Genomic DNA, 26,007 nt, shown 5'->3' with positions numbered 1-26,007 from the left:
CATTTGTCCTCCTGGCATTCCTCTATGTGCTGGCATAGTGGGGGGCTCCAGGCTGCAAAGGGGATCTGGAAATTCAAGCAGATGAGCTGGAGAGATGGCTCAGTGGTCTGGGTGCCCATGGGCAAGCATGGAGACCCACATGAAGGTGAGCAGGGCAGCTTGTGTCTGAAACCTAGTGTCGCTGGCCAGGAAGGTCCTGAGAGCTCCCTGGCGGGCTAGTCTAGCTTAATTGGCAACCTCTAGGGTTCAGTGAGAGACCCTGTGTCAACAAAGCAAAAATAAAAAACAAAAAGATGTAGTGTGCTAGAGGAAAACATTCAAGGTCCACCTCTGCACACACACACACACACACACACACACACACACACACACACACACACATCTGTTTGCTCACATCACACACACACACACACACACACATACACACAGGTATATACCATACACATCAATAAATTAACTTTCTTTCCTTCCTTCCTTTCTTTCTTTCTTTCTTTCTTTTTTTCTTTCTTTCTTTCCAGAATTTCTCTATGTAGTCCTGGCTGTCCTGGATTCACTTTGTAGACCAGGCTGGCCTCAAACTTAGAAATCTGTCTGCCTCTCCCTCCTAAATGCTGGGATTACAGGCATGCGCTACCACGCCCGGCCTCAACCAAATTACTCATGGGTAGATTTTTGTAAAGTTCCCTTTCGGAAGGGTGAGACAAGGATGCTACTGAACAGCGCTCTTGGATGTCCAGCCTGGTGCAGTGAGGCAACGGAAAGGTGACTGATAGTTACCCAGTTCCCACTCAGGAGGCTCTGGAGTAAAAGAACGTCCAGCAAGTGGCTGCCTGTATAGGCAGAGCAGGGGTGTAAATACACTGATCGGGGTCCTGTTGGGCCTCACACTTGAACTTCCCACCCAGGGAGTAAGTCAGTCATAACTTACAAACGCAAAAATCAAAAGGTGTTTGAAGTAGAAGGTCTGTGTGGAGGCCTTGGAAGCATAGTTTGAGGACTACACCCCATTAAGAGTCGGGAGGAGGGAGTGACTGGCAAAGTAGCTCAGCGGGTAGAGCGTTTTCCATCACACAGCAGGCTTGAGGTTCGATCCTGGCACCCAGACAAACTAGACACGTGGCGCATGCCTGAAGTTTCCGACCTGCAGAGGTAGGGACAGGCACATCAAAGGGTCATGTTATTCTTAACTCCACGGCAGAAAATTAACACAAATGGAGCAGTTTTTAGTTTATTTGTTTGTTTTGTTTTTGTTTGTTTGAGACAGGGATTCTTTGTGTAGCCTTGGCTGTCCTGGACTCACTTTGTAGACCAGGCTGGCCTTAGACTCACAGAGATCTGCCTGCCTCTGCCTCCCTGAGTGTTGGGATTGCAGGCGTGTGCCACCACACCCAACCCAGAGCAGACTTTTAAAAGAATATTTATTTTTATTTTAGGTGTATGAGCGTTTTGTTTATGTTTATGCAATATGTACACGCTGGGTGCCTGTAGAGGCCGGCAGAGGGCATCAGTCCCCTGAAACAGGAGTTACAGACAGTTGCCAGCCACCATGTGGGTGCTGAGAATTAAACCCAAGAGCCAAAGAATTAAACCCAAGAATTAAACTCGCAAGAGCCACGAGTGAGGATTTTAGAAGTCAGGAACAGGAGAGAGGGGCAGCCTGTCATGACGTGCTGAGTGAGGTTCAGTTAGGGGAAGGGATGCAGTGAGGAAGGGGCGTGTCCTGTTGAAAGGCCTCAGGTAACAGAGTATGGGAGGCCAGCTACCCTGGAGCAGAGAAGAGGACCGCAAACCGCAAACCGCGAGGACAGACATGGCTGACTCCCAGGGCTGGAAATAAAGCCGGTTGAAAGAAATCGTGCTTTCCATTGTTTCAAAGGAAGAGGAGGTTACTCAGTTTAGCAAATATTTCAAAATCCCTGCTGCTCACAGGCCTTTAACCAAACGCATAGGGCAGTAAGTCCAGTGAGGCGTGGGTTCTGAGTGGGAGCGCGCCCTGAGGCGCTCCAGCAGGGCTTCCTGTTGTGGCACTCAGAGTCCTTCACTCCCGATCTCTGGCCGTCTGTGCACCCTCATTTTCCAAAATAGAAGCCACTGTTATCCATGAGCGTAAAGGGTCGCTGCCTCACCTCCTCCAATTATAGTCCCTAGGCCCATGGAATTCCCTATTGAGTCATGGGTTCCCCTCTCCCCAAGACTTCCACCCTCCTCTTTCTTCTGGATTCTTCCATTTGGGCAATAAACCGAATTCTTTATTGGCATAACAGTAAAAGCTGTGAATTTATTTTATATTCAAAATGAGTGCCTCAATATGTCTACTATTGATAGCTGGCTGGTTAAAAAACATGAATTAGGAAATGTTTCCCTCGTGCCATAAACTCAATTCCTAGAATGCTTCATACTTAAATAATAAAACCTATGGGTGAGTTTTTTTTTAAACTACTTTAAATTAAGCTATTATTTTTTGTGTGTATAGCTGTTTGCCTGCATGTATACCTGTGTGCCATTTGTGAGTTCAGTACCTACGGAGGCCAGAAGAGGGCATCAGATACACTACAACTGGAGCAACAAACAGGTGTGAGCTGCTATGTGGGTGCTGGAATCGAACCCAGGTCTTCTGGAAGTGCAGCCAGTGCTCTTAACTGCCGGGACCTCTCTTGAAACTACTTTTTGACCTAGGATCCAAAAATTAGATTAGAGATCAAATTCATTCCCCACCCACTGTGTGTGTGTGTGTGTGTGTGTGTGTGTGTGTGTGTGTGTGTGTTGAATAGGAAGGTTTTTGTGTAGCCCGACTGTCCTGGAACTCAATCTGTAGACCAGGCTGGCCTTGAACTCCGAGATCCCCCTTGCCTCTGCTGTGTTTAAAGGCACATGCCCCATGTGTGCCATGTTGTTATGTAGTTGAGAATGACCTTGAACCTCTGTCCCTCCTGGTCCCACCTCCTGAGGAGAGTTGTTTACCACCTTGCCGGCTTATGTGGTTCTTGGGACCAAACTTAAGCCTTCCTGCGTGCCGGAAGACCAGTCTGCAAGCCAGGCGGCGTCCCCAGCCATTTTGTTTTGTTCTGGTTTCTCTGTTTCCCTGTGGATGTGACTCGTGGGCAGAGCACTTGACTAGATTGCATGAAGCCCCAGAGTCAGGCCTCAGCTTCTTTGTGTATGTGTGGCCATGCCTGTCCTACCCAGGGTAGGGTCACGATGGTTAGAGTTAGGATTATTATGCTAATCTGGTGATGTCAAGAAAATGAATTCCTTAGACAGAAGGGCAGCTCTCCCTGCTTTCTGGAGCTTGTCAGTTTTGCAGTGGATGGGACGTCGTTTCCTCTACTCTAGGAGGTCACTCAACACTGTGTCCAGGTGCCACCGTCCTTTTCTAATCCTGTATCTTAGATGGTTTCTGTGCTAGTGTTGTGAGACCTCTGACTTTCAGGAAAAGCATCCGTATTGATTCAACAGCTTAGTTTTAAACATTTTCTTGGGGTGCCAAGGGTGGAACCTAGGGCCCTCTACACTGGGCAGACAGCTGGTATCAACATTTGCCACATTTGTTTTTTCTCCATTAGTGGGAAAGTGGCTAGGTAGGTGGCGTGTCAGCATGTGGTTCTCTCTCTCTCTCTCTCTCTCTCTCTCTCTCTCTCTCTCTCTCTCCTCTTCTCCATTCCCCTTCTCTTTCTTTGGGGTCTCATGTAGGTCAGGCTAGGCTCTACCTCACTATGAAACTGAGGATGACCTTGAGGTTTGCCCCTGCTAGCCCCCACCTCCCAAGGGCTGAAATGACAGGCATGTGACACAAAGCCCAGCTAACAGAATGTGAAGAAATTGCAGCTTTTGATATCCTGCAGACCATCTCAGCTTGCCTCTAAAAAAAAAAAAGAAAGAAAGAAAAGGTTATTCTTCATAGTAGGGCACCATTTCCATTTTCATGCTAAAGAAATTGTCCCGTTAACTCGCACATGAATTACTTAATAGTCAACTCACTGGTCTTCAGGGGCTGAACTGAGCTGCAGTTTTGCAGCTGCCAGATGACCGAGCTTAGCACGGCTATGGGACACCCCGTCATGGTGAGCCTTCTGTAGAGAGGAGTGTGACACACACAGTGCTTCTATGGCTGCCTTGCCCAAATGTTCAGCCTCCAAGGATTAGCCACATGTGTAGGAAGTGCTCCAAACGAGTTGTCCTGGACGCTGACAAAAGGCTGTGACAAGAGTAAAGAAAAAAAAATGCAGTGAATGTGATGTAAGTCAGAGAGGCTAAAGAGGCAAACCCACACATACAAGGAAAAGGAGCTAGAAAGATATTTGGTGACAGGTAGGTACGTGTGAGTGTGGACTATGTTTGGGGGCACCCAGTTCTGGCAGGGGTGTGTGTGTGTGTGTGTGTGTGTGTGTGTGTGTGTGTGTGTGTGTATGTATGTGTGAGTGTGTGTGTGTGTGTGTGAGTGTGTGTGTGTGAGTGTGTGTGTGAGTGTGTGTGTGTGAGTGTGTGTGTGTGAGTGTGTGTGTGTGTGTGAGTGTGTGTGTGTGTGTGTGAGAGAGAGAGAGAGAGAGAGAGAGAGAGAGAGAGAGAGAAGCTTGTTCTTCTCCACTGCACAAGTGAAAAAAAAATGGAAGTTTTATGTATGTCCTGTGTTGTGGAACGCGTTGGGATGTTTCCAGAAGTCCGCCGCCGTGCAGCGTGAGCAGGTGTCTGGTGGATCCCCGTGGGCTTCCTGCTGGAATACGTAGGACTTTTGTCTTGCTGAGTATGAGCTAAGCGAGGGACTACACAGAGGGCTTAATTATGGATAAGCCCCAGGAGAAGGAAAACAGTGGCTGATGGCTGCGTGGAAGGTACGGCCGTGGGTCCTCGGGGCTGCGGATGTTCTGAGGCACCAGCTGTTAAGTGTTGGGGTCCCTGCGTAGAGTTGCGGTTTTCCATTTACAGTGTAAAAGTGGGTGGTAGGAATTTTGTTTCTTAGATTCCCTAGCTCCTGTTTTTGTCATCTGCTTGTTCGTTCATCCCTTTGTCACTCAGTAGTTACTTGGGGGGAGGGGGGCTGTGTTGAGTGAAGGGCTGAATAATCCCCTTAGCTATGGGAGATATGTTGTAGGGAACTGATGGATGCCTGCACCCCCAGGCAGTCTCAGGAAGTTGCACAAAACACTATATACACTGGGTTTTCCTTCAGATACATACCTGTGATAAAAAAAATGTACAAATCAGGCACAGCAAGAGATTAGCAGTAACAACTAGCAGTGTAATAAAATAATCACGACAGTACACCTTTAGCATTTCCTGTATCGCTGCTTCTGCATTTGGGGCCTGTGGCTAAGTGAAATAAGTTTCTTGAACACAGGCAGCACAGCACTGTAACAACTGGTCTGATGACCAGGACACACCGCTCCTGAGCTCCTACGGGGAAGGTAGCATATACGGCGTCAACACTTTGGACAAAGAAGCATCTCACATCCCTAGCAGGAGAGAGCTCAAACGGAACAGGACAGCAAGAGATTTCATCACACAATTTGGAAGCATAGAAGTTTAAAACCGAAGAGATAGTTATGTCTGGAATTTTCCACCAGACAAATTCCAAGTCACAGTTGACTGTGGGCAGCTGAAACCACAGAAAGCGAAACTATGGCTGAGGGGAGAATGCCGGGTTATAAAAGGGACGTCCTGTGATGCTCACAGTTTCAGTCTCCACAAGGAGCCAACGTCGGACACAGATGAGTGTGCAGTTGGGTCTAAGGTGATTCTCCAGGGGAAGAGACATGGCTTCCAGGGCTGCCGCCCCTCTGCCTCCTCCAGCCTCTCTCCCACCAAGTGCCTGCCTCTCCTCCATTCTGGCACCTTCTCTTCCCTAGTTTTAGAGTACGAACCAGCTGGCCTACCCTACGAATAGCTGGATAATTCATTAATCCCAGCTGAGTAAACGCAGCACTCGATCGCTCCTGATGTCAGACTCTCCCCCCTCCCCCCTGCGCCGGAAGTTAGAAAAAGGAATTGTTTTGTGAAATATTCTGACTTATAAACGTTAACAAATTCAGAATTTCCCAACCATCCTGCGGGCTAAACTCGATACATCTGCAAACTTGCAGCTTACAACATCTCGGGACGCAGAAGCTTAGTTTATTGAGTTAGTGAAAATCCTCGTAGAAGTTTAGTTTATTGAGTTAGTGAGAATTCTGGCTCAAGGATTAGGGGAAGTTCCTTTCTTGCCTAACCTTAATTCTTAAAATCAATTTTGTTTTTAATTGTGCGTAGGGGTGTGTAAGTGTGTGTGTGTGTGTGTGTGTGTGTGTGTGTGTGTGTGTAGGGGGGAGTTGTGCATGTGACTGCAGTTGCTCACGGAGGTCAGGAGAAGGCACTGGATCCCCTGGAGCTGGGGTTACAGGTGGGGTGAGCCCCCTCCTCAGGGCAATCATAAGTACGGATTGCACTTTCCCTTTTCCTACTTCCTTCTTTCCTTCCCTTATTCCAAACGATGAATATCTATCTATAAGGGGTGGGCAAAGGAGGTTTGTTCCTTGTGGGCCTCCATGACCCGTTGACCCATTGTGATCACTGTTTCTATGAGGCTAGGCAGGCCTTTTTTTTTTTTTTTTTAAACTAAAGATTCCAATCTTCTTGTTTAAAAAAAAAAAGAAATTTAAAAAGGTGTTATTTTTGAGACAGAGTCTGGTTGTCCAGGTTGGCCTTGAATTTGGAAGCTTCTGAGTGTACCTGGGATTATAGGCCTGGGCCACTAGGTATGACCGATGACAGCTTTCTTGAAAGATAATTTATAATTTATAGACCATACATTGCACCCATTTAAAGCTGGACGGTCAAGTGCAGTGTACTCACATACTCACGCAAATACCACTACAAGTAATGAGCTTCTTAGAGGTTAACTCTTTTAGTCTTCAGTGACGTAGCAAATGCAAACTAAAAATCCCCTGCTTGATAGAAGGGTTAACATTTTTAAAACTGACCATGCACTGTGGATGAGTGCGTGTTAACATTGACTCTCATCTCTGGCAGGGATCTTTAGAAAGCATTTCTTCATGTTCTTAATATGGCAAGAGCACACATGTTGCATTGTGCATACTTTCCGTTCACTGATATTTATCCAAAAAAAATTAGACCATATGCTCTTACAGGGCCCAGGAGCAATGAGTCATAGAAGCTTATTTCTAATTCTCCACTATTAGAAATCATCAAGGTTCATAAATAGATAAACAAGTAAGAAAACTGGAATAGAATGGAATATTGTTCAGCAATAAAAAATCATATCATTTTTATGTGAAATTAGACAAAAAAAAAATGGATCTGTTATTACTGAGACTAAACAAAGGAGAATTGCAGCCTGGGTGTGGTGGTGCACGCCTTTGATCCCAGCACTCACCAGAGGCAGGCGGATCTCTGAGTTTGAGCCCAGCCTGGGCTATGTAGTGAGGTCCAGGACAGAGCTCTATAGAGAGACCTTGTCTCAAAAAAATAAGAGGAAAAAAAAAAAGGTAAAGTGAGAGAGAGACTACAAAGAAAGGAACGGTAGGAAATGGAGAGGCGGCGCAGTGGCGCAGAGCACTGTTTACTCTTACAGAGGAGCTGAGTTCAGCGCCCGACCCAAGTCAGGTAGCTCAGCCTCCCAGGCCTCTCACTCCAGGGGGTTTGACGCCCTCTTTGCTTTCTGTGGGCACCCATAGGTGTGATGTACCTGTATCCATACCCACACACAGGCAAATCAGAGTAATTTAACTTCAAAAAAGGAAACTTGGGGGACTTGGGTGGTGACTTGGGCCGGTGGGTAAAAGTGCTTGCCACCAGGCCTGGCAACCCGAGCTCAGCTCCCGAGACCACATCGTGGATGGAACAGACTGATTCCTGAAAGTTGTCATCTGGCATCCACACGCACGCCGTAGCACAGGCTGCCCCCAAACAGACAGCTGAGTGTAATAAAAAAGAATTGGCTGGAGTGCTGCAGGCCCTGATCTTTACTTACCATATGCACAGCATATACTTTTGGTCTCAAAATAAGAAACACATTATATTATTAAGGTATGTTCTCTTTTATAAATCTCAAAAGAAAAGTGTTTTAGTAATAATCCCCTTTCAACATAACGTATTCACTCTCAAAGGCTAAAATGTATTTTTTTTAGTTTGTTACCAAAGTGTCTATTTTTGTACTCTGGGCATTGCACATACAGCGAAGGGAATCATATAACCTTTGCCCAAACAAAGTTGTTTTTCACTTAGCATTATTTAGTGCTCATCCACAGGATAGTACATATCAGGGTAATGACCACATTTTATTTACCCATGCATCAGTGGGTATTTAGGGTCTTCTGGTTTTGACTATTAGAAATAATACTGCTATGGTCATGCATACGTTTTGATGTGTGCAGAGCATTCCAATTTTCTTGGTATATGCCTAGCAGTAGCATTATTGAGTCATAGGATAAGTGCGTTTAGCCAACGGTATTGCTCAGGGTTCTCAGGAGGAACAGGTCCTATAAAATGAGCCTATACATTATTTGGGGGGGGGGTTTACTAGACTGGCTTACAGCAATGGTTCTCAACCCTCCTGATGCTGGGACCCTTCCGAACAGTTCCTCATGCTGTGGTGACTCCCGGCTATAAAATTATCTTTGTTGCTACTTCATAACTATAACTTGGCTACTGTTATGAAACATGATGTAAATATTTTTGAACATCAGAGATTTTCCAGAGGGGCTGGAGAGATGGTTCAGCAGTTAACATCACTGGCTACTCTTCGAAGGAACCCAGGTTCAATTCCCAGCACCCCCACACCCCACGCATCTCACCACCGCTCACGGTTTATAACTCCAGTTCCAGGGGACCTGACACCCTCACACAGACTTACATGCAGGAAGAGCACCAGTGCACATAACATAAAAATAAATAAGTCATTAGAGGGAAAGGGGGGGGGGAAAGAGAGAGAGAGAGAGAGGGAGAGAGAGAGAGAGAGAGAGAGAGAGAGAGAGAGAGAGAGAGAGAGAGAGAGGGAGAGAGGGAGAGAGAGAGAGTTAGTTGCCAAGAGGAGTCCCAACCCACAGGTTGAGCACCACTGCCTTACAGTGGTACAGCTAATGGCTTTCAAGGTAGAGCTAGTACCGAGGGCAGGTCCAAAAATCCAGGAATTGTTTAGCCCACAAGCCTGGATGTCTTGGCTAGTCTTCAGTGTGTGTCAGAATTCCAAAGAAACAGGCTCTAAAGCCTGTGAAGGAATGAGCTTTCCAGTGTGTGTGTGTGTGTGTGTGTGTGTGTGTGTGTGTGTACGCACGCGCGCGTGTGTGAGCAACCAGGCAAAGATCGAGTGCCTCCTTCCTCCAGGTCCTTTTTATAAGCTGCCACCAGAAGGTGTGGCCCAGAGTAAAGGTGGGTTTCCCCACCACAAAATGTTCAGATTAAAAGTGGGTCTTCCTGGGGGCACAGAGATAGCTCAGCAGTTCAGGACCCAGGTTTGATTCCCAACACCTCATGGTTATTCACAACCATATGTAATTCCAGGGCCAAGAGATCTGATGCTCTCTTCTGGCCTTTATGGGCACGAGACATGCATGTGACACAGGGATACACAAGCAGACAAAATGCCCACACATATAAAAATAAAAAGTTTTAAAGGTAGATCTTCTTAGCTGGGTGCCATGGTGCATCCCAGCAGTCAGGAGGCAGAGGCAGGCGGATCTCTGTGAGTTTGAGGCCAGCCTGGTCTACAAAGTGAGTCCAGGACAGCCAAGGCTATACAGAGAAACCGTCTTGGGGGTGGGGGGAGGAAGGAAAGAAAAGAAAAGAAATTCCCTCATAGGTGTACCCAGCCACTTGGGTTTCAGTTAATTTCAGATGTAGTCACATTGACAACTAAGAAAGGCCACCATGCCAACCGAGGAACTCCCAGGCTAGCTCCCAGACTGAGGTGTCATTTTACATTGCCATTTGCAGTGAATGGGCCTCTGTTTCTCCCCATGTCTCCCTCTGTTAATGCTTGAGCCACTTGGGCTCCTTTTCAGTTCTCAGCTGGGCCACGGAGAGCTGTGTGTTGTCGCTTTTTTAAATGAAAATGTTATTAACTAATAGGCATTTGAGATGTCTTAGAAAGAAATATAAAAGTCTTGTTGAGCACTGTTCCTGTTTGCTCCTCTGTCTGTTCTCTCTTGAGGATGAAGTGGCACCGTGTTCTTCTAATGTCTCTCAAGTGCATCTCTTCCAGATGGAGGACAAACTGTCGTAAGGCTGACTTCAGCAGCTGCCCCATCCAGGGGCCCCTGGTGTGTGTGTTATACAGGCCTTGTTCTCACAGACGTTCATGCTATTTTATTATTTGGATTTTACAGCAAACCCTGGGAAGCATGCCATGTTATTCACAAATACCTGAGTCTGCATCTCTAACACACAAAGCTCTTTGAAGTAAAGCAGCCGGGGAACTAGAGAGGTGTCTCAGAAACTAAGAATGCTGGCTCCTCTTCCAGAGGACCCAGGTTCAATTCCTGGCATCCACATGATGACCCACAACCTTATATAGCCCTGTGAGATCCAATGCCCTCTTCTGGCCTTCATGGGCACCAGGCACATGCATGGTGCACAGATATACATGCAGGCAAAACACCTGTACATGTAAAAATAATAGCTAAAAAGTAAAATAAAGTGATCACTGTGATATTAATTATCCCGTTAAAATGGCTAATATTTATATCAGTAAAGACAAGGGAGATATAGACTGAGGTAAAAACCTGCTAGCTCAGAGAGGTAATTTTATTTTATCTATATACAAAAATCTGTTTACAAGCCTGATTGTACAACTAAACTGCCAGCTCTTTAGAAGTCTCTTTCTGTGTCCTTTACCTAGCTAGTCTCCCTTTCTCTTGAGCTTCTCCAAGCCCAAGAGGCTCCTTAGCTCTCTTTCCCAGAATGCTGTTTCACCTGTGTCCTGCCAGCTGCCTCTCTGTTGTTCCTGGAGGCCCAGAGAGAAAGTCCCATCTCTTAGCCGGAGCTCTTTCCATGAGGCCTCTTCCAAGCGGAAGAGAGAGCGAGAGCCCTCAAAGGTCTGATTGCTGTACCAGAAGTCTCTAGCTTCTCCCTCACACCCTTAGCAGGCTGAGCCATGTCACCGTCATGGGGGAAGGGGGGCTCCAAGCCAAGTCAGTAGGGGCCAGACCGTTTCACCACCCCGGCAGGGCAGCGCAAGGCCACCCAGCTGACTTTGCCTCCAGTCATAGAGCAGAGACTTTGCTAGCATTGTTATCTATGGAGGCATTGGGGCACACCCAGCACACACCTGTCTGCATCTGACATCCGTTTAAGCCTTTTATATTTTGCTAACAATTCGGTTTTCTATGTACGATAATCAAATATCCTGCAGCAGACCATATTACTGTCTTACACCTCCAGTAACTTCTTAATGTCTTCTAATATCCAGCCCATACTCAAACAATCCTGTTTTTCTTTCAGATTTCTTCCATAGCACTTTAGAGATTGCTCCAAACAAGTTCCAAACATTTGGTTGCTTTGTCTTTTAATTATTTTCTATTCTTATATTTCATAAATTAATTTGTTTTCATTTATGTGTACAGGTACACATAATGTGCCTGCTTCTCTGTATGTGCACCAAAATGCAGGCAATACCTGCAGCGGCCAGAAGAGGGCGTTGGATACTCCAGCATGGAGCTGCAGGGAGTTGTGAACTGCCTGATGTGGGCGCTGGGGATCACACCCAAATCCTCTGCAAGAGCAACAGATGCTGTTAACCACTGAGCCATCTCTTGTGCCTCTGTTTCTGTAGCTATTGTATGGATAAGTAAAACAACTGCAGGATAGTATTTCATAAGCTGGGTGTGTCGAAGTGGGAGACATCTCTTGTGGATAACTTTCAGTGTTTTGTTTTCAGGGTTTTTTGCTTGTTTGTTTTGTTTGTTCTTAAGTCATTTTGGGGGCTGGAGAGATGGCTCAGCGGTTAGAAGCACTGGCTGTTCTTCCAGAGGTCCTGGGTTCAATTCCCAGTACCACATGGCGGCTCACTACTGTCTGCAACCTCAGTTCCAGGGGTCCATGGCACAGACATTCATATGGTGCATATATATGTGCGTGGAAGCAAAATACCCACCCATACACATAAAAATTTAAAAAAATCTTTAAAAATATTTACTCTTTAAAAGTACATTTATATAATATGTTTGAGTATATCCATTTATCACAGCCTCCCTCCAACTTCTCCCAGTGCCACCTGCTCCGTCCTGCCCAGCTTCACAGGCTCCTTTGTGGTTGTTGTTGTGGTGGTGTTTAGGACTCACTGAGTCCAACTAGTGTTGTCCACATGCCGTGGTTGTGGAACCTTCTTCCACTGAGGCCTGGGCAGTCCGTCATCAACCATATCCCCAAAGGAAGCTACCCTCTCTCCCTCGGCACCCACCAGTTGTCAGTAGCTCCTCCCCCGGGGGTGGGACCTCAGAGACCTCTCTCGTCCGTGCTAGCATTTTGACTGGCCTGAGCTTGCGCAGCTAACTACAGCTGCTGCCAGTTCATATTTGCAGCGGTCGCGCCGTGCCCAGAGGTCAGTAGCTCCCTCTCTCTCTCTCTCTCTCCCATCTGCCAGCCCCTACATTCTTCTTCCTGACTCCTGTTCTGTGATATGCCTCAAGCTCTGGCAGGCCTCGGTTGACACACACGCAGTGACACGGTGACAATATGATATTCGCACACTCAGCATTCTCACCAGTTACGAGTCTCCTCGCTAACACTTCCCACTGCAAAAAAAAAAGAAGCTTCTCTGGCCAAAGTTGAGAGCAACACAAGTCTATGAGTACAAATGTAAATATTTAGAAGGCAACTTGATAGCATGGACTATTTAGCAAAACAACAACAGTGGGAAATCCTGTGGTGGGGGCCTCATATTTGACCAAAAAGTGGTTGGTTAACTGCATAACCGTCATGCCACAATTGCACCAGTAAGTGCATCTTTTCAGGAATATTTTGTAATGTAGAACATGCAGGGTCCAGCGTTAGATAAGACCATCAATTTCTTTTCTCCCCAGCAGCCTGTATATCTTACCCAGTAGGCAGAGAGTTTCCTGCTCAGTTAGGATAGATTTCTTTATGCCATGTACCCAAAATGAGTAGTGTTTTACCATCTAATGGTGGGCAGCCAAGAACAGTGGCAGTGGCCTGCGTTGTTGCAGACACACCCCTGTCCACTTTTACATGAGTGCCAGGTATCCAAACTCATGTCTTCATGCTTGTGTGGTAGGCACTTTACTGACTGAGCCATTTCCTCATCCACCAAAGGCCCTCTGAAGCTAAAATAAAGCAAAACTAACTAAACAAAAATAGAAAACCGTGAAGACTCAGGCCCTGTAGTTCTAGGAAATTTTCATTTAATTATTCTTAAATTATTTTTTCCTTTCCACATTTCTCTTATTTGCTCTCATATTCGAGATAATGATACTTGATGTGGGTCTCTTTATATGTGGATGTGCATGTGAGTGCAGGTACTTACAGAGGCCAGAAGAGGGCAGTAGATCCCAGGAGCTGTAGTTACAGGCAGTTATGAGTCATCCCATGTGGGTGATGGGGATTGAACTCAGGTTCTCAAGACTGATATACTCTCTCAAAAAGTGAAGCCACCTCTCCATCCTCTAAATGTACCCTTTAAATGTTATCTTCTGCCTCCCTTGTGAGTAAAATTTCTTCATTGACAAATTTATTGTTGGACTGTCTCAACCCACCGGCTCTGGAATAATGACACAGAGACTTATTATTACTAATGAAATCTTAGGCACTATAGCTTAGGCTATTTCCCAACTAGCTTGTATAACTTAATTAACCCATTTATTCTAGTCCACATTTGCCATGTGGCCCGTTACTGGTAAGTTCAACCTCTTCCATGTCTGGCTGGTGAATAGCGTGCCTCTCAAGTCTTCCCACAGTTCCTGCTCTGCCCAGAAGTTCCTGCCTTTACTCTCCTGCCTCAGCTATGGGCTGTCAGCTCTGTATTAAACCAATTAAAGGGGATGGAGAAGATGTTTACAAAATACTGAAACAGGTGATGGTCCAGACAGTCTTCAGCTCTCTGCCAGTATGGAAGTCAGTATTTGAATACTACGAAGACAACAACCTTTATGCAGTGAACAGAAAGATTCTCCCAACCCAAATTTAATATTTTGTTTTCTAAGTTTTTATCTCTCCATGTGTTGGTGGGTAGGTCCATTTTGGTTTTAATTTGTTTTAGTCTCCTATGTGAGAGGCTCTCCTCTAGTGCCCTGTGGTCTCGGCTGTCAGTTAATATTTAAGGACTGCCGTCTTGTTTACAGCTTTCACCTTCCGGCAAGGCTCTGGGGCAGTTCCGAGTGCACTGCACACAGCAGTTCAGCGGTGACTCCTGTTCCAGAACACGTCTATCTTTAGTTTTCTGAGTCCTACTTTTCACTTGCTCCCCAGCTTTCAGATTTCAGTGCTGGCATCTCCTCTCTTGTCCTTCAATTTTGCGTACTTCCGTTTTGTTTTGTTGTGTGTGTGTGTGGTTTTTTTTTTTTCCTTCTTTGTCACTTTGGAGGTCTTTAGGAAGACGTGTATATTAATCAGAAACAGCAAACACTCTTTCCTGTGTCAGATATAGTCCGAAGCGGGCCTCACTTAAAAATGAGTCTTGTATTTTAAGTGCTTAGAGCAAAAACAAAACAAGTGTGTAAACAAACAAAGACCATGGGATACATCACAAAGAACTGATGTAGCCAACAGAGCTTAAAATATTTCCTGGCCATTTATCTATAGAGAGATTTCCAGTTCCCAAGTGAAACCCATTTTCTTTTTCTCTTTTTTGGTTTTTTGAGACAGGGTTTCTCTATGTAACCTTGGCTGTCCTGGACTACTCACTTTGTAGACCAGGCTGGCCTCGAACTCACAGCAGTCCGCCTGCCTCTGTTTCCCAAGTGTGTGCCATCACGCCCGGCTTGTGAAACCCATTTTCAACTGGGCCAACTGGGCCACCGATTCCTTCCCCTTTAATTTCCCTGGCTGGTACCCACTCGGGTTTTATCAATAACCAATTGTATTGACAACTTCCTCCATACTTTTCCGGTGCTTCAACTTCTGTAGTTCGTGAGTCACCCCGGTCCTTGAGTTGGCCCAGCTGAGGTGAATGGTGACAGTCACCAGCGATCATATTAAATGAACCCCGTGGGTGTATTCGGACTGTGCCTTAATTGCTGTTCTTGTGCCTGGGACAGAATATGGGACATAAACAACTTAAGAGGAAAGATTCATTTTGTCTCCTGGTTTCAAAGGATTTAGTCCACAATCACTTGGCTCCATATTTCTGGGCCCATTGTGGGTCAGGGCATCATGGTGGTGGGGGTGGGGACACAAGGGCTTCTTTATGGTGGACAGGCAGCGAAGAAATAAGGGAGGGGCCTAGGGCAGATACAGCCCCGAGGCTGCGTCCCAGTGACCCATGTCCTCCTGGCGGCCCCGCCCTGTGCTTCTTGTCACCTGCTAATAACTTAGGTCAGAGTCCTCATGACCTCGTCATTGCAACGGACTCCTTACCAGACACACGCAGAGGAGCACTTCCCTTGTCCCCCCAGTGTGTCCAATCCACCCGCTGGACAGTGCAGATCGGCCCTTCACACTCTGCGTTTCACCCCCACAGCCTTTGAGGCGGTGCAGCTTCCATGCTTAGTAACTGCCTTGAACCTGCTCTTGAGATCCGTGCGCCATGTTCCCTCCACCACAGCACCATGCTAGACCCTTCTCGTCCCCCCACATGGTTTGCTCGAAGGCTCTCCTAGCCTGCCTGCCTGCCTGTGTGCATTTGACCGACTCTCTCACCACCATTACAGTGGTTTTTTTTTTTTTTGAAGTCTGTTGACATCATCAGCTTACTGGAAAAAAAAAATCTGTAATGCCTTTTTCTGCTTCCTGCTTCCACTTATAAAATCCAGACTCCTAACCAGGCTTCACCCCACTGTCACGGGCATGAACTTTAAAACTCTTTTTTTTTTAATTACATTTTCTCCTGTACATGTGTGTGTGTGTGTGTGTACTCATGTGCAGTTGTGCTTGTGTTCATATATGTGTGACTGTATGCATGTGCTTGCCTGAGCTCATGCACATATGTGCTCCCATGAATACACACACACACACACACGTGTGTGTGTGTGTGTGTGTGTGTGTAAGAGAGAGAGAGGGGTTAGAGGGCAACTTTAAGAAGTCAGTTCTTTTCTTCCACATGTAGATCCTGGGGATTGGTGTAGCAAGTGCCTTTACCCACTAAGCTGTCTTACCGGCCCTTAACGATTTTTAAAAGCATTTTTTCTGCATGAGATTAGTATAAAAATTTATTTGTCTACAAAATCAGATCTAGAAGAATGTGAATATATTTATAGTCCCTCCAGTTTAGTGTAAAAGCTCGCGGCAGAAGTATTTCATTACAGCATGCCGCGCCCATGCCTCACAGTGGTGGGGTGTTAAGTACTGTTTGGTTTGCGCAGCATATAGATGCTCTAACGTCTGAAGTACTGCCACGGGCTGGAGAGGCAGCTCAGTCACCGAAAGGCGTGCCTAACAACCACAAGCACTTGAATCTGATCCCAGGACCTGTATAAAAGGAGCGGAAAGGGAGGCAGAAACACGCCGATCCCTCGAGCTGGCTGCCCGGGCGTCCTGTTTTCTTGGCAAGTTCTAGGCTGTGAGAGACTCCTGTTTAAAAAAAGAAAAAAGAAAAACAACGCCTAAGGAATGGCCCTGAAGGTCATCTTCTGGCCTGCACACGCATGTTCACACATGTGCACGCACATACACAAACACACATGCTCACAATAAAGGATAAGAACCTGGAACTGCTGGGTCTTAGGGTCTCAGGTGCGACTCAGCTCTCCCCTCGCCTCCCCCTTCCTACACAGGACAAGTCAGATCCAAGACACACTGGGGTAGGGGAGCAGAGCGTAGATAAACACCATAGACTGCCTCAAAGCTGGCACCTTAAGGCCATGTCCTCCACCAGACAGCTTTAGGTCCCTGCCTCTGCCCTCTGTTCCCTCAATGACTTTCCTCCCATCCTTTGCGCCCAGGCTGGACTTTGCCGGCAGCGGTGGCGGCGGCGGCAGTTCCTTCATCCCCAGTGCATCCAAGTCTGCCTCTCTGCCCATCAATCATGCTCTTTGGCTGGCCTTCATTTGAGCCTTAGTGTAAGGCCTGCTCATTTCCCACTGCGCTGGACAACCGGCTGGGTGGTACTTTCTCCCTTGGGTAGCCCCGTTGACCTTTCCCATGCCCCTGAAACCCTGCTGCTCACTTCTAGCATTTTCACTCTCAGTTTCAGCGCCTGCCTAAGTCCATCTTCCTTCCAGCTGCTTCTTTGCGCACACAGGTGTGTAAGCAGTGCCACCCCTCACCCCCCACTACCCAGCCTCCGAGGGCAGCAGTTGGTAGAGGGCCAGCTCCTCCCAGACTTCCTGTTCTCCTAGTGTGTGCTCATGCCTCAGGGACTGTCCTGCCCCAATCTTAAGCCAAGTGCCTTTTGTCTCCTGGTATGACATAGCAGTTTTTTTCCCCTCAATTTCATGGTGACTCACTTTTTAAAAATAGTCTTTGATGTGTCAAACCCCTTTTTTTTTTTAACTTTAGTCACCGTATTGACCGGTTCCCCGTGTCACATGCGTTCTTACCTCCTGAGAGAAACCCTAAGATGTTAATTAGGGATGACCGCATGCTCCTGAAACCACACACCCCTCACCTCTCACGCCCCAGTGCTTTTGTTTACTTGTTCCCACCCTACCCCTGCAGCCTGATCGCCTCATACTGGCTCAGGTACATTGCCCTACACATCTTCCCTGTTGTCCCCAGTGGGAAAAAAAAAAAAACAACAAACCCTGAGACCTGAACTCCCACCGTAACTCTCAAGGTTTAACACTGTTGGTTGACTCTCGTGATCCCAGCGTAGCTCAGACATTCTTTGATTTCAGGGACCATCTTTGGTCTTTCCATAGCGTCTCCCTCTCCCCTCCCTCCCCCAGGCCCCCATGGGTGGGTGTGGGCGTGCATTTGCGTGTGGTGTGCATGCATTTGTGTATGCTTGCTTGCATGTGGGTGGGCACATGCGTGTGGACACCCTAAGTTGGTCAGGTGTCTCCCTCAGTTGCTTTCTACTTATTGGACTTGCTGATTTCTGTGAGTGTCGCCCCCCACCCCCCAGCTTTCTGGACGATCCCCAGTCTCTGCCTTCTGAAGTTTTACCTGGGTTCTGGGGCTCTGAACTCCAGTCCTTGGCAAACATTTTTATCCACTAAGCCATTACGGCCTCCTTTGCACAGTTTCCTGAGCTTCGTAAAAGCTCTGGAGCTTACGCTTGGTGAGCTAAACCGATAGAGTCTAAGGGGAACCTTCTCGGAAGAAGTGTGCAGCTCCCGCACTCTCAGCCGAGCCCTCGAAGCTGGACGGAACCTGATCCCACCGAAGCCAGGAGCACCCTCCCCTCCATCTTCCCAGGCAGGCAGCATCTGTGCACCATATTAGGATACCCTTCTTGTCACCAGTTCTCATCGCTTCTGGCTCCTTCTCCTCGGACATTTTTTCCTCCTCTGTGTTTCTTCAGTAATTCTGTTTATTCAAGCTTTGTTTGTTTTTTTGGGGTGGTGGTGGTGGTGAGGAGGTTTGAGGTTGAAAGGGAGGAAGTTGAGGGGCCAGGGTTAGGGGACTCGATCATTCCAGGATCAAAGCAATGGAGAAACTGGAAAGGAAGCAGGTGGCTGTTAAAATATTATCTCTGGTTGGGTCTGTAGCTCAGTTGGGAGAGAGCTTGCCTGATATGCTTGTAGCCCTGGGTTCGGAGTCCCATCACTCTGTAAAACCAGGCGCAGTGGAGAGCACCCGTTATCTCGATCAACACTAGGAGACAGGAGGATCAGAAGTTCAAAGGTCATCCTCTAATGCATCCTGAGATCAGAGTCAGCCTGGGATACATGAAAGCCTGTCTCAAAAACAAACAAGTAACAATAGTAAAAATAAAGTATCATTCCTCTTTTATTTATTTATTTTTTGTATCATTCCTGTTAATAGACCACTAGCTCCCCACCCCTCACCCCTAGCCAAGGGAAGGCTCCTTGTAAAGCCAGATTGACGAGTCAGGCTGTGGATGTGTTGTGATGGGTAACAAGTTGCTTCTACGCCAGCCATCAGGAGGGTGGGGAAGGGAGCAGGAAGCCTGTGGCCTAAAGGAGGAGACAGTCTTGCCGCAAATGAGGAGTGCACCAAGGTAACAGGGGCAGGATTGGAGATGCTCAGTGGTAGGCCAGGCCTCGCGGGCATTTAGGAAAGCCATGCCCTAAGGCCTTGGAGGGTAGTCCAGGTCATAGCTGGTCACCACAGAGGAGCTGGGAGAACATTCTGAAGGGAAGGCTGATCTCTAGGTGTCTCTGTGACACGCTCTACAGCAGGGCTGTGGCTCTTCCCTGTAATGTTCTGCCATGTCAGTGGGCTGCAGGTCCAAGTGTCTAGCTTGGCCTGTGCCCCACCCAGCCTCTCCTCTTCTGTACCGTGACTGCTGCTGGCTCCCCCGTACTCCCTGCTTCCCAGTGCAGGTCCCCAGAAGGGAGCCATCAGCAAGTGGCTTGACCTTCTTGTAACCAGGCCACCTGAGTTGCCATCAGTAGGCTACTCTCAATCTCAGGGAAGTCAGCATCCATTTGCACAAGCCCAGCCTGTGGGTGTGGTCTTCTGTCCTTGTTTCTCATTCCTGCTCTGTTCCCTGCAAACCCTGAAGCTTTCCCTTTACGTGTTCTTAGCGCTCTCCCCTAACCATCACCCCCCCCCCAGCCCCCAACATCACAGTTTTGGCTCAGTCATTACCCCTTCTCTTCTGTAGTGTTGTACCTTCTCTGTGTCCACCCCACCCCCTCCCCCCCATGCCTCAGTGTCCCTCTCCTGGTCTACTTTCTGCTCTGCCGGCAGAGTAACAACAGCTCACATTCCTATAAAGCAACCAAAGTTTATGTTTGAGAACCCTTTACTCGCCTGGGTTTTGGAAACGTTTGTTTGGTTTGGTTATGGTGGTGTTGAGGTTGAGCGCAGGTCCTTATGTATGCTAGCCAGGCACTATACCACAGCACACTCTCCTCCGTCCATCCTGCCTGGCCTGGGGCTTCTTTGGGCCTGGGGAGTTGTCTCAGTGGCTAAGAGTATTGACTGTTTTTACTAGAGGACATGGCTTTGATCCCCAACACCCACGTTGTGACGTACAATAATCTGTGACTCCAATTCCAGGGGACCCAACTTTCTGGCCTCTGCAGGTACCAGGCACACAAGTGGTCCACAGACTTGTTATAGGAAAAATACCCACACACACGGGCCACAGAGATGGCTCAGCAGTTAAGAGTGCTTGCTGCTCTTGCAGAGGACCCGGGTTCAGTTCCCAGCTCCCACATGATGGCTCACAACCAGCTGTACTCCAGTTCCAAGGGATCTGTTGCCTTCTCCCGGCATCCGTAGACAGTGGGCACTCCTGTGGGGCACATGGAGGCAAAACATTCATACACACATTGCTTGGCTTTCTTCAAGACAGGTTTTCTCTGTATAACTGCCCTGGCTGTCCTAGAACTCACTTTGTAGACCAGGCTAGCCTCTAACTAACACGAGATCTGCCTGTCTCTCCCTCCCGAGTGCTGGGATTACAGGTGTGTGCCACTGCTCCCAGCTGATTTTTTAATAGAAGAATTCTAATGTCCTGCCGTTGAACAGGACGCAGCCATCTCTCACCAGCCTCCTGCAGATGTGACTGTTTTCTTCTTCAAGTTGTCCTCCTTCCTGCTTTCTTTGCTCCAGCAGCTAGGCCTCCTCTGTCCCTTACGTGTGGGGAGGTTCCAAGGCTTGTGTTCCCCCAGCCTGGAACTCCCTCTCCCCTTTCTTTTGATGGTTTCTGTCTTCAGATCTAGCCCCTGGGCCTCGATCACCCTATGGATCACGTCTGTTCTTCCACCCTTGGCCTTTTAACACTGCGCAATGTTCTCTGCATTAACTACCACTGTCAGAAATGACTTTGTTCAGCCAGGCACGGTGGCGCACGTCTGTAATCCCAGCACTCATGGAGGCAGAGGCAGGTGGATCTTTGAGTTAGAGGCCAGCCTGGTCTACAAAGTGAGTCCAGGACAGCCAGAGCTACACAGAGAAACCCTGTCTCGGGAACCTGCCCGCCCAAAAAAGAAATGGCTTTGCTCATTTTATTTGTGTGGTATTTCACCATCACCACTCCACTACTTTGACTAACATGTGAATTTCTTGAAAACGCATTTGCTGGTGTTCTTACTATGTCTGGTGTGTGGTAGTTACTATTTTTCTGTATTAAGGAGAAGTGAAATCGCCCTTACTGCCTTTTTTCCTGTCTTACCAGAACGTGTTAGTTTTATTTGCTGGTATTTTACCTGTTCGCTTGGGAACAATCTGTTTTCTCCCCATTCTCACTCTCCTGAGGCTTGCATGGGGTGGATAGGAGAAGACCCAGATGTGGGATGTATAAGGTGCCAAGCAGGCGGCTCCCCCCCCACCCCCCCACCCCCTACCCCCCCACCCCACCCCCGCCAGCCCAGTTCATTCACATGTGCCTGGGGCTTTCCTAGGTTGACCAAACACTCAGAATACAGGCTGCGTTTTCCTCCTCACTCCCTCCATAGTCTCTCTATTCTGCTTCAGAAACCAGACACAGGAAACATCTGACCATAATAAAAAGCTCCCCGTGAGTTCTGACTCTCCTCATTGTGCAGCGAGCCCTGCCGTGCTTTGGTCTGGGATTCTGTCCGGTCACTTGTGCAACACGCCACATGGCTGACGGAACAGCCGGAGCCTGGAATGCTCAAGTGAAAATGACATATTTGTTAGCTGCAGAAGGAGAAATCTGGATTCCTGCTCTGTTGCTTGCTTGCAAAGCAAACCTCTCACTCTGTCAAATGCTAAGTTTTCCCGTAAGCTGTCAGTGTGGTTTATAATTAAAATAATCTTACATCATTTAGAATAAGCACAAATAATGAATCGCCGAGCCGTTTCTGCTCTGTGCCTTTAATACTCAAAACAAAATTCATTTGAGCTTACACAAAGCATGAAATGTGTCGCTCTCTTCCCCAGACTTGCGTCTCTGAAGGCACATGCTGCCGGAGCACAGCAGCCTTTGCAGAGAGAGGCTGCTTTCCCGGAGACAGCCTCCTTGCCTGGGGCTTCCCTCTCAAGACCTTGGTCACACTGTACCTGCAACTCATTCCTGGGCCTGCAAGGTGGATACACGTCTTGTTCAGCACGGGTGCTCAGCGGGAAGCGGCCTGGGGGTGTAGTCAGTGTGGGAGCACTCCCTCGCTTGTTCAAGGCCCTGGGTTTCATTCCTAAGACCAAGGAATAAACTGTGTGAAGGAGGAAGAAGAAAAGAAGAGGGAGACTTGGTTCATTGAGAGGTTGATGTAAGTGGTCTGAGCTTGCAGGATGATCCCAGGAACTGGAAAGGACCAGCCCTCGGCACAAATAATGGAAGGGGTCTGGAATCTTCTATCCCTTGGCTTTAATACCAGCAAGCTTGCACTGGAGCACACAGTTATTTTTAGTCTTTTTTTCTCCCCTCCCCCCCTACACACACACACACACACACACACACACACACACAGGCAGCTCTCAGGCAGGTCTCAGGCAGCTCTCCCACCTAGTGCAGTCCTCAGCCCCACCCCCACCCCCTTGATACAAATAACACATGTTCTCTGCTGGCATTTTGTAGAGACTACCACCAGAGGCAGCCACTGTCAACAGTTGCTGCCCTTCAGATATTTAGTTGAGGTTATGTTTTTTTTTTTTTAACATGTGAATCTAAAAGTTTCAAAAAAAAAAAAAGATAAAATTAGGATCGCTTGTGAGAATGAAGAAAGTAAATTATAATTGGAAAACTGTGTCAGCTGTAGTGAAAATTAAGTACTTAAATTTTTTGCACATACAAATGTGTGTGTGTGTGTGTGTGTGTGTGTGTGTGTGTGTGTGTGTGTTCCTATGTGGGTGGGTATGCAGGCCAGATGTTGACATCAGGACTCTTCCTTTATCTCCACTTTATATTCTGAGACAGCGTCTTGTTCTGAGCTCACTGGGATCACAGAGGGCATCACAGCCACCCTGCTTTTTTACAGGAGTGCTGACCTGGGGCTCAGCACACCACTTCACACTTGCACACCAAGTATTTTATTTACTGAGCAGTCTGCCCAACTCTTGAGCTGCCTTAAAAAAAAAAGTGTAGCTGGGCAGTCAACTTGTCAGAGGGGTCCCTGTCCTCCAGGTGGGTGAGACCTTTCTCTTTCTTACCCTGGCTGCCAGCTTTCAAAGGAGGAACACACCTCACTCAGAGGAAGCAGACACAAAGCATCCTGATAAAAGGGTAGAAGTCCCAAGTTAGATGCTGCTTATACAGCCAGGGCGGACAGATGCTCATCAAGGGTCCACTGCTCTGTAAAGAGCTGGCTGCCTTGCCTCTTCAGCCCTGACCTGTTGATGCAGGATGCTTGAGGATGCAGGATGCTTGAGGATGCAGGATGCTTGAGGATGTAGGATGCTTGCCTCTGGATCCTTTTAGGAACCATACCCCTAGCTTGCTGTCCCATGGTTCTTAGTAAACAGATTCCTGAAGGGTTGCCTGAAGGGCTTGCGGTCCAGGCTTTTCTCTAGAAACTAATTCTTCAGTGGTTCCTGGGTGTCAGGTATGGTCTGATGACATAACCTTGCGTGAGCAGCTGTCTTGGCTGCCTTCACGAGCTTATAGGGAACATCGGGGGCTGTTATTTAGGGTTACGATGATGGTTGATTTTCCATGTGCAGTGAGATCTGGAAGGTACTGTAGAGTGGGCGGTAGCTGAACACACATGTCCTGCATGTGTCCAGCTAGCACTCTCTGCAGCAAGTGAGCCTTCTGGATGTGATCGCGTGAGCCTGTGGTGTTTGGACCACACCTCATCTTGGTATCCCTCACTGTGTAATTGCTGTACATTGACTTTATACCATCATTTGAGATGGGAAGGGCGGCGTCACATGTTAAGAACCATACAAGACTCCCAACTACAGACTCTAGAGATGTTGTGGTAGGAACAGACATCACTCAGTCCCCTCTCTTCGAGGACTTGCAGGGAATGTACGTCATTTACTTGGATTTGGCTCTTTGAGTTGTTTGCTTGGAAACACTGGTGCTCTCCTCCTTCAGGTCTCTGCGCACGAGCCCTCTCTGCCTGTGATACCCATCCCTTCTTGTTGGCTTTGACACTCAATATCCTTCAGCCCTTAGCCCAAGGGCCACCCTCTCCAGGGAAGTTCTTCTGCCCAGCGCCCTCAGGCTGGCCCCTCACGCAAGTAACAGACCTCTCAGATTTATTTTCTCAGTATCTAGCTGATTAGTCTGTTCCCTGATAACTTCTCTTCTCAAGATGAAAGGCAAGGCGGCTCGTGAGTGTGGAGACCATGTCTTCTTGTTGTTGTTGTTATTGCTGACTACGGTATCATGGCGCCCTGGTACAATGTCTCTACATAGACACTGCAGTGGCTCCTGAGTGTTGATACTTAGACACTGTAGATGCCCAACCAACAGTTCCTGACCGTGCGAATGAATGGAAGAACAATGCATTGTGGGCACTAAATCCCGGCACCGTTTTCTCCCTTGGCTTTGGCTGCTTGGGCGCTCACGCCCCGCCCCTCAATTCTGCCTGCTGTGCTTGCCAAGGCCCTGGTGGCATGCCTTCTGTGCACTAACATCTTTGCCACTCTACAATGCCTTCCCTTCCTTTGACATCGTCCCTTTGTTATTCCAACATATGCTATAAGTTAATGACCCTACTTTCAGGGTTTTATTTGGAGGTGGGGGTGGGGGGGAAGGCGGGGAATAGTAAGCAGATATGCATAGGAATATTAAAAATGGGAGTGGCCAAAGGGGAGGAGTCAGTGCTTTTAGGCCGGGTGGAGCCAGCAGGCACTTGTCTGGCAACAGAAGAAAGACGTGAACTTGTCCTCTTGTGTTGCAGATTCATTGCTTCTTTCCTTTGACTCCGCTGGACAAGCACTAGGCACAGGTACCACTTCCTCCCCCTCCCCCACCCCCCAATCATCTCGTCAATTCCTTAGTATTGGCCGTGTTTGTAGTGTTGGGGATCCTCGGGGGAGGGCAAGAGATGCGCAGAATTATGGGAAAGCCCCCCCCCAGGGCCTTCACCGTGGAGGGGACAGAAGAAGGACACAGTGTGAAACAGTCCTCAGTTGTTTTACAGGGCGGACACTGAGCTGGCCATGGCGGCACAGGCTGAGGCAGGTGGGTCCCCGAGCCTGAGGCCAACCTGGTGTACATCAGGAGTTCCAGGCCAGCCAGGGCTGCGTAGTGAGACCCTACCTTAAACAAAGTCTTCAATGGGGCCTGTCCACACCCTCAGGCAGATGCTTTCTCCTCACAGAACTGTGCAGGTTCTAGTGAGCATGTCTAGTCTGAGCACATACCCTGTCTCAGAGCAGGGCAGAGGACTTTGAGAGGCCACCAGTGCATCAGGGCTCCCCTGCAGAATGGCAGGCAGCTAGCAGCCCAGCTTCCTGAGGACATGCCTTCCATCACACCACACCACACACACACACACACACACACACACACACACACACACACACACACACACACACCCATGTGCTCAGGTAGAGAGCTCCAGGAGGGGAGTGTCACACCTGCCTGTGTCAGTCATAGGCAACAATCCCTCCCTTCCTGTGTTTACAGTGCAGGTCACGCTATTTGGCACATACTATTTTGACCAGACTCCCTGAGGCCAGGCGGTGGCTGTCCCAGTTGCTGTGCCCCCTCCAGAGCCGGAAGGACAGCTGCTCTTATTCCTCAGCTTGCTGCCCATGGGGAGCTCCAGGGAAAGGGTACCCCCGCTGAGGTCCCCACACTGAGGGTGCCCCCTGAATACCAGGGGGACTTGGCTGGCCTGTGGAGGGCAGTTTTTCTCTTTTGCTGGCCATATACATGGTTAATTCTTGTTCACGAGGCAGTAGGGAGGCTTA

The 26,007-nt window shown here is 48.0% G+C and overlaps 1 protein-coding gene across 6 annotated transcripts in view; it reads left to right on the top strand.

Annotated features, from left to right (window-relative positions):
• Window positions 1-26,007, top strand: part of ST3GAL3 (ST3 beta-galactoside alpha-2,3-sialyltransferase 3) — a 208,043-nt gene that overhangs the window by 59,146 nt on the left and 122,890 nt on the right. For 4 of the 6 annotated variants that reach the window (XM_084785055.1, XM_084785059.1, XM_084785056.1 and 1 more), the window contains exon 3: window positions 24,990-25,037. The exons of the other annotated variants lie outside the window; for them this stretch is intronic. In XM_084785055.1, coding sequence (XP_084641181.1) covers window positions 24,990-25,037 — 48 coding nt within the window. The remainder of the gene's footprint in view (window positions 1-24,989; window positions 25,038-26,007) is intronic. 6 annotated transcript variants of the gene reach the window in all.

This window comes from Acomys minous (genome assembly GCF_964271855.1).
Source record: "Acomys minous genome assembly, chromosome: 6".
NCBI classification, from domain to species: Eukaryota; Metazoa; Chordata; class Mammalia; order Rodentia; family Muridae; genus Acomys; species Acomys minous.
This window is presented reverse-complemented; position numbering and strand designations above follow the sequence as displayed.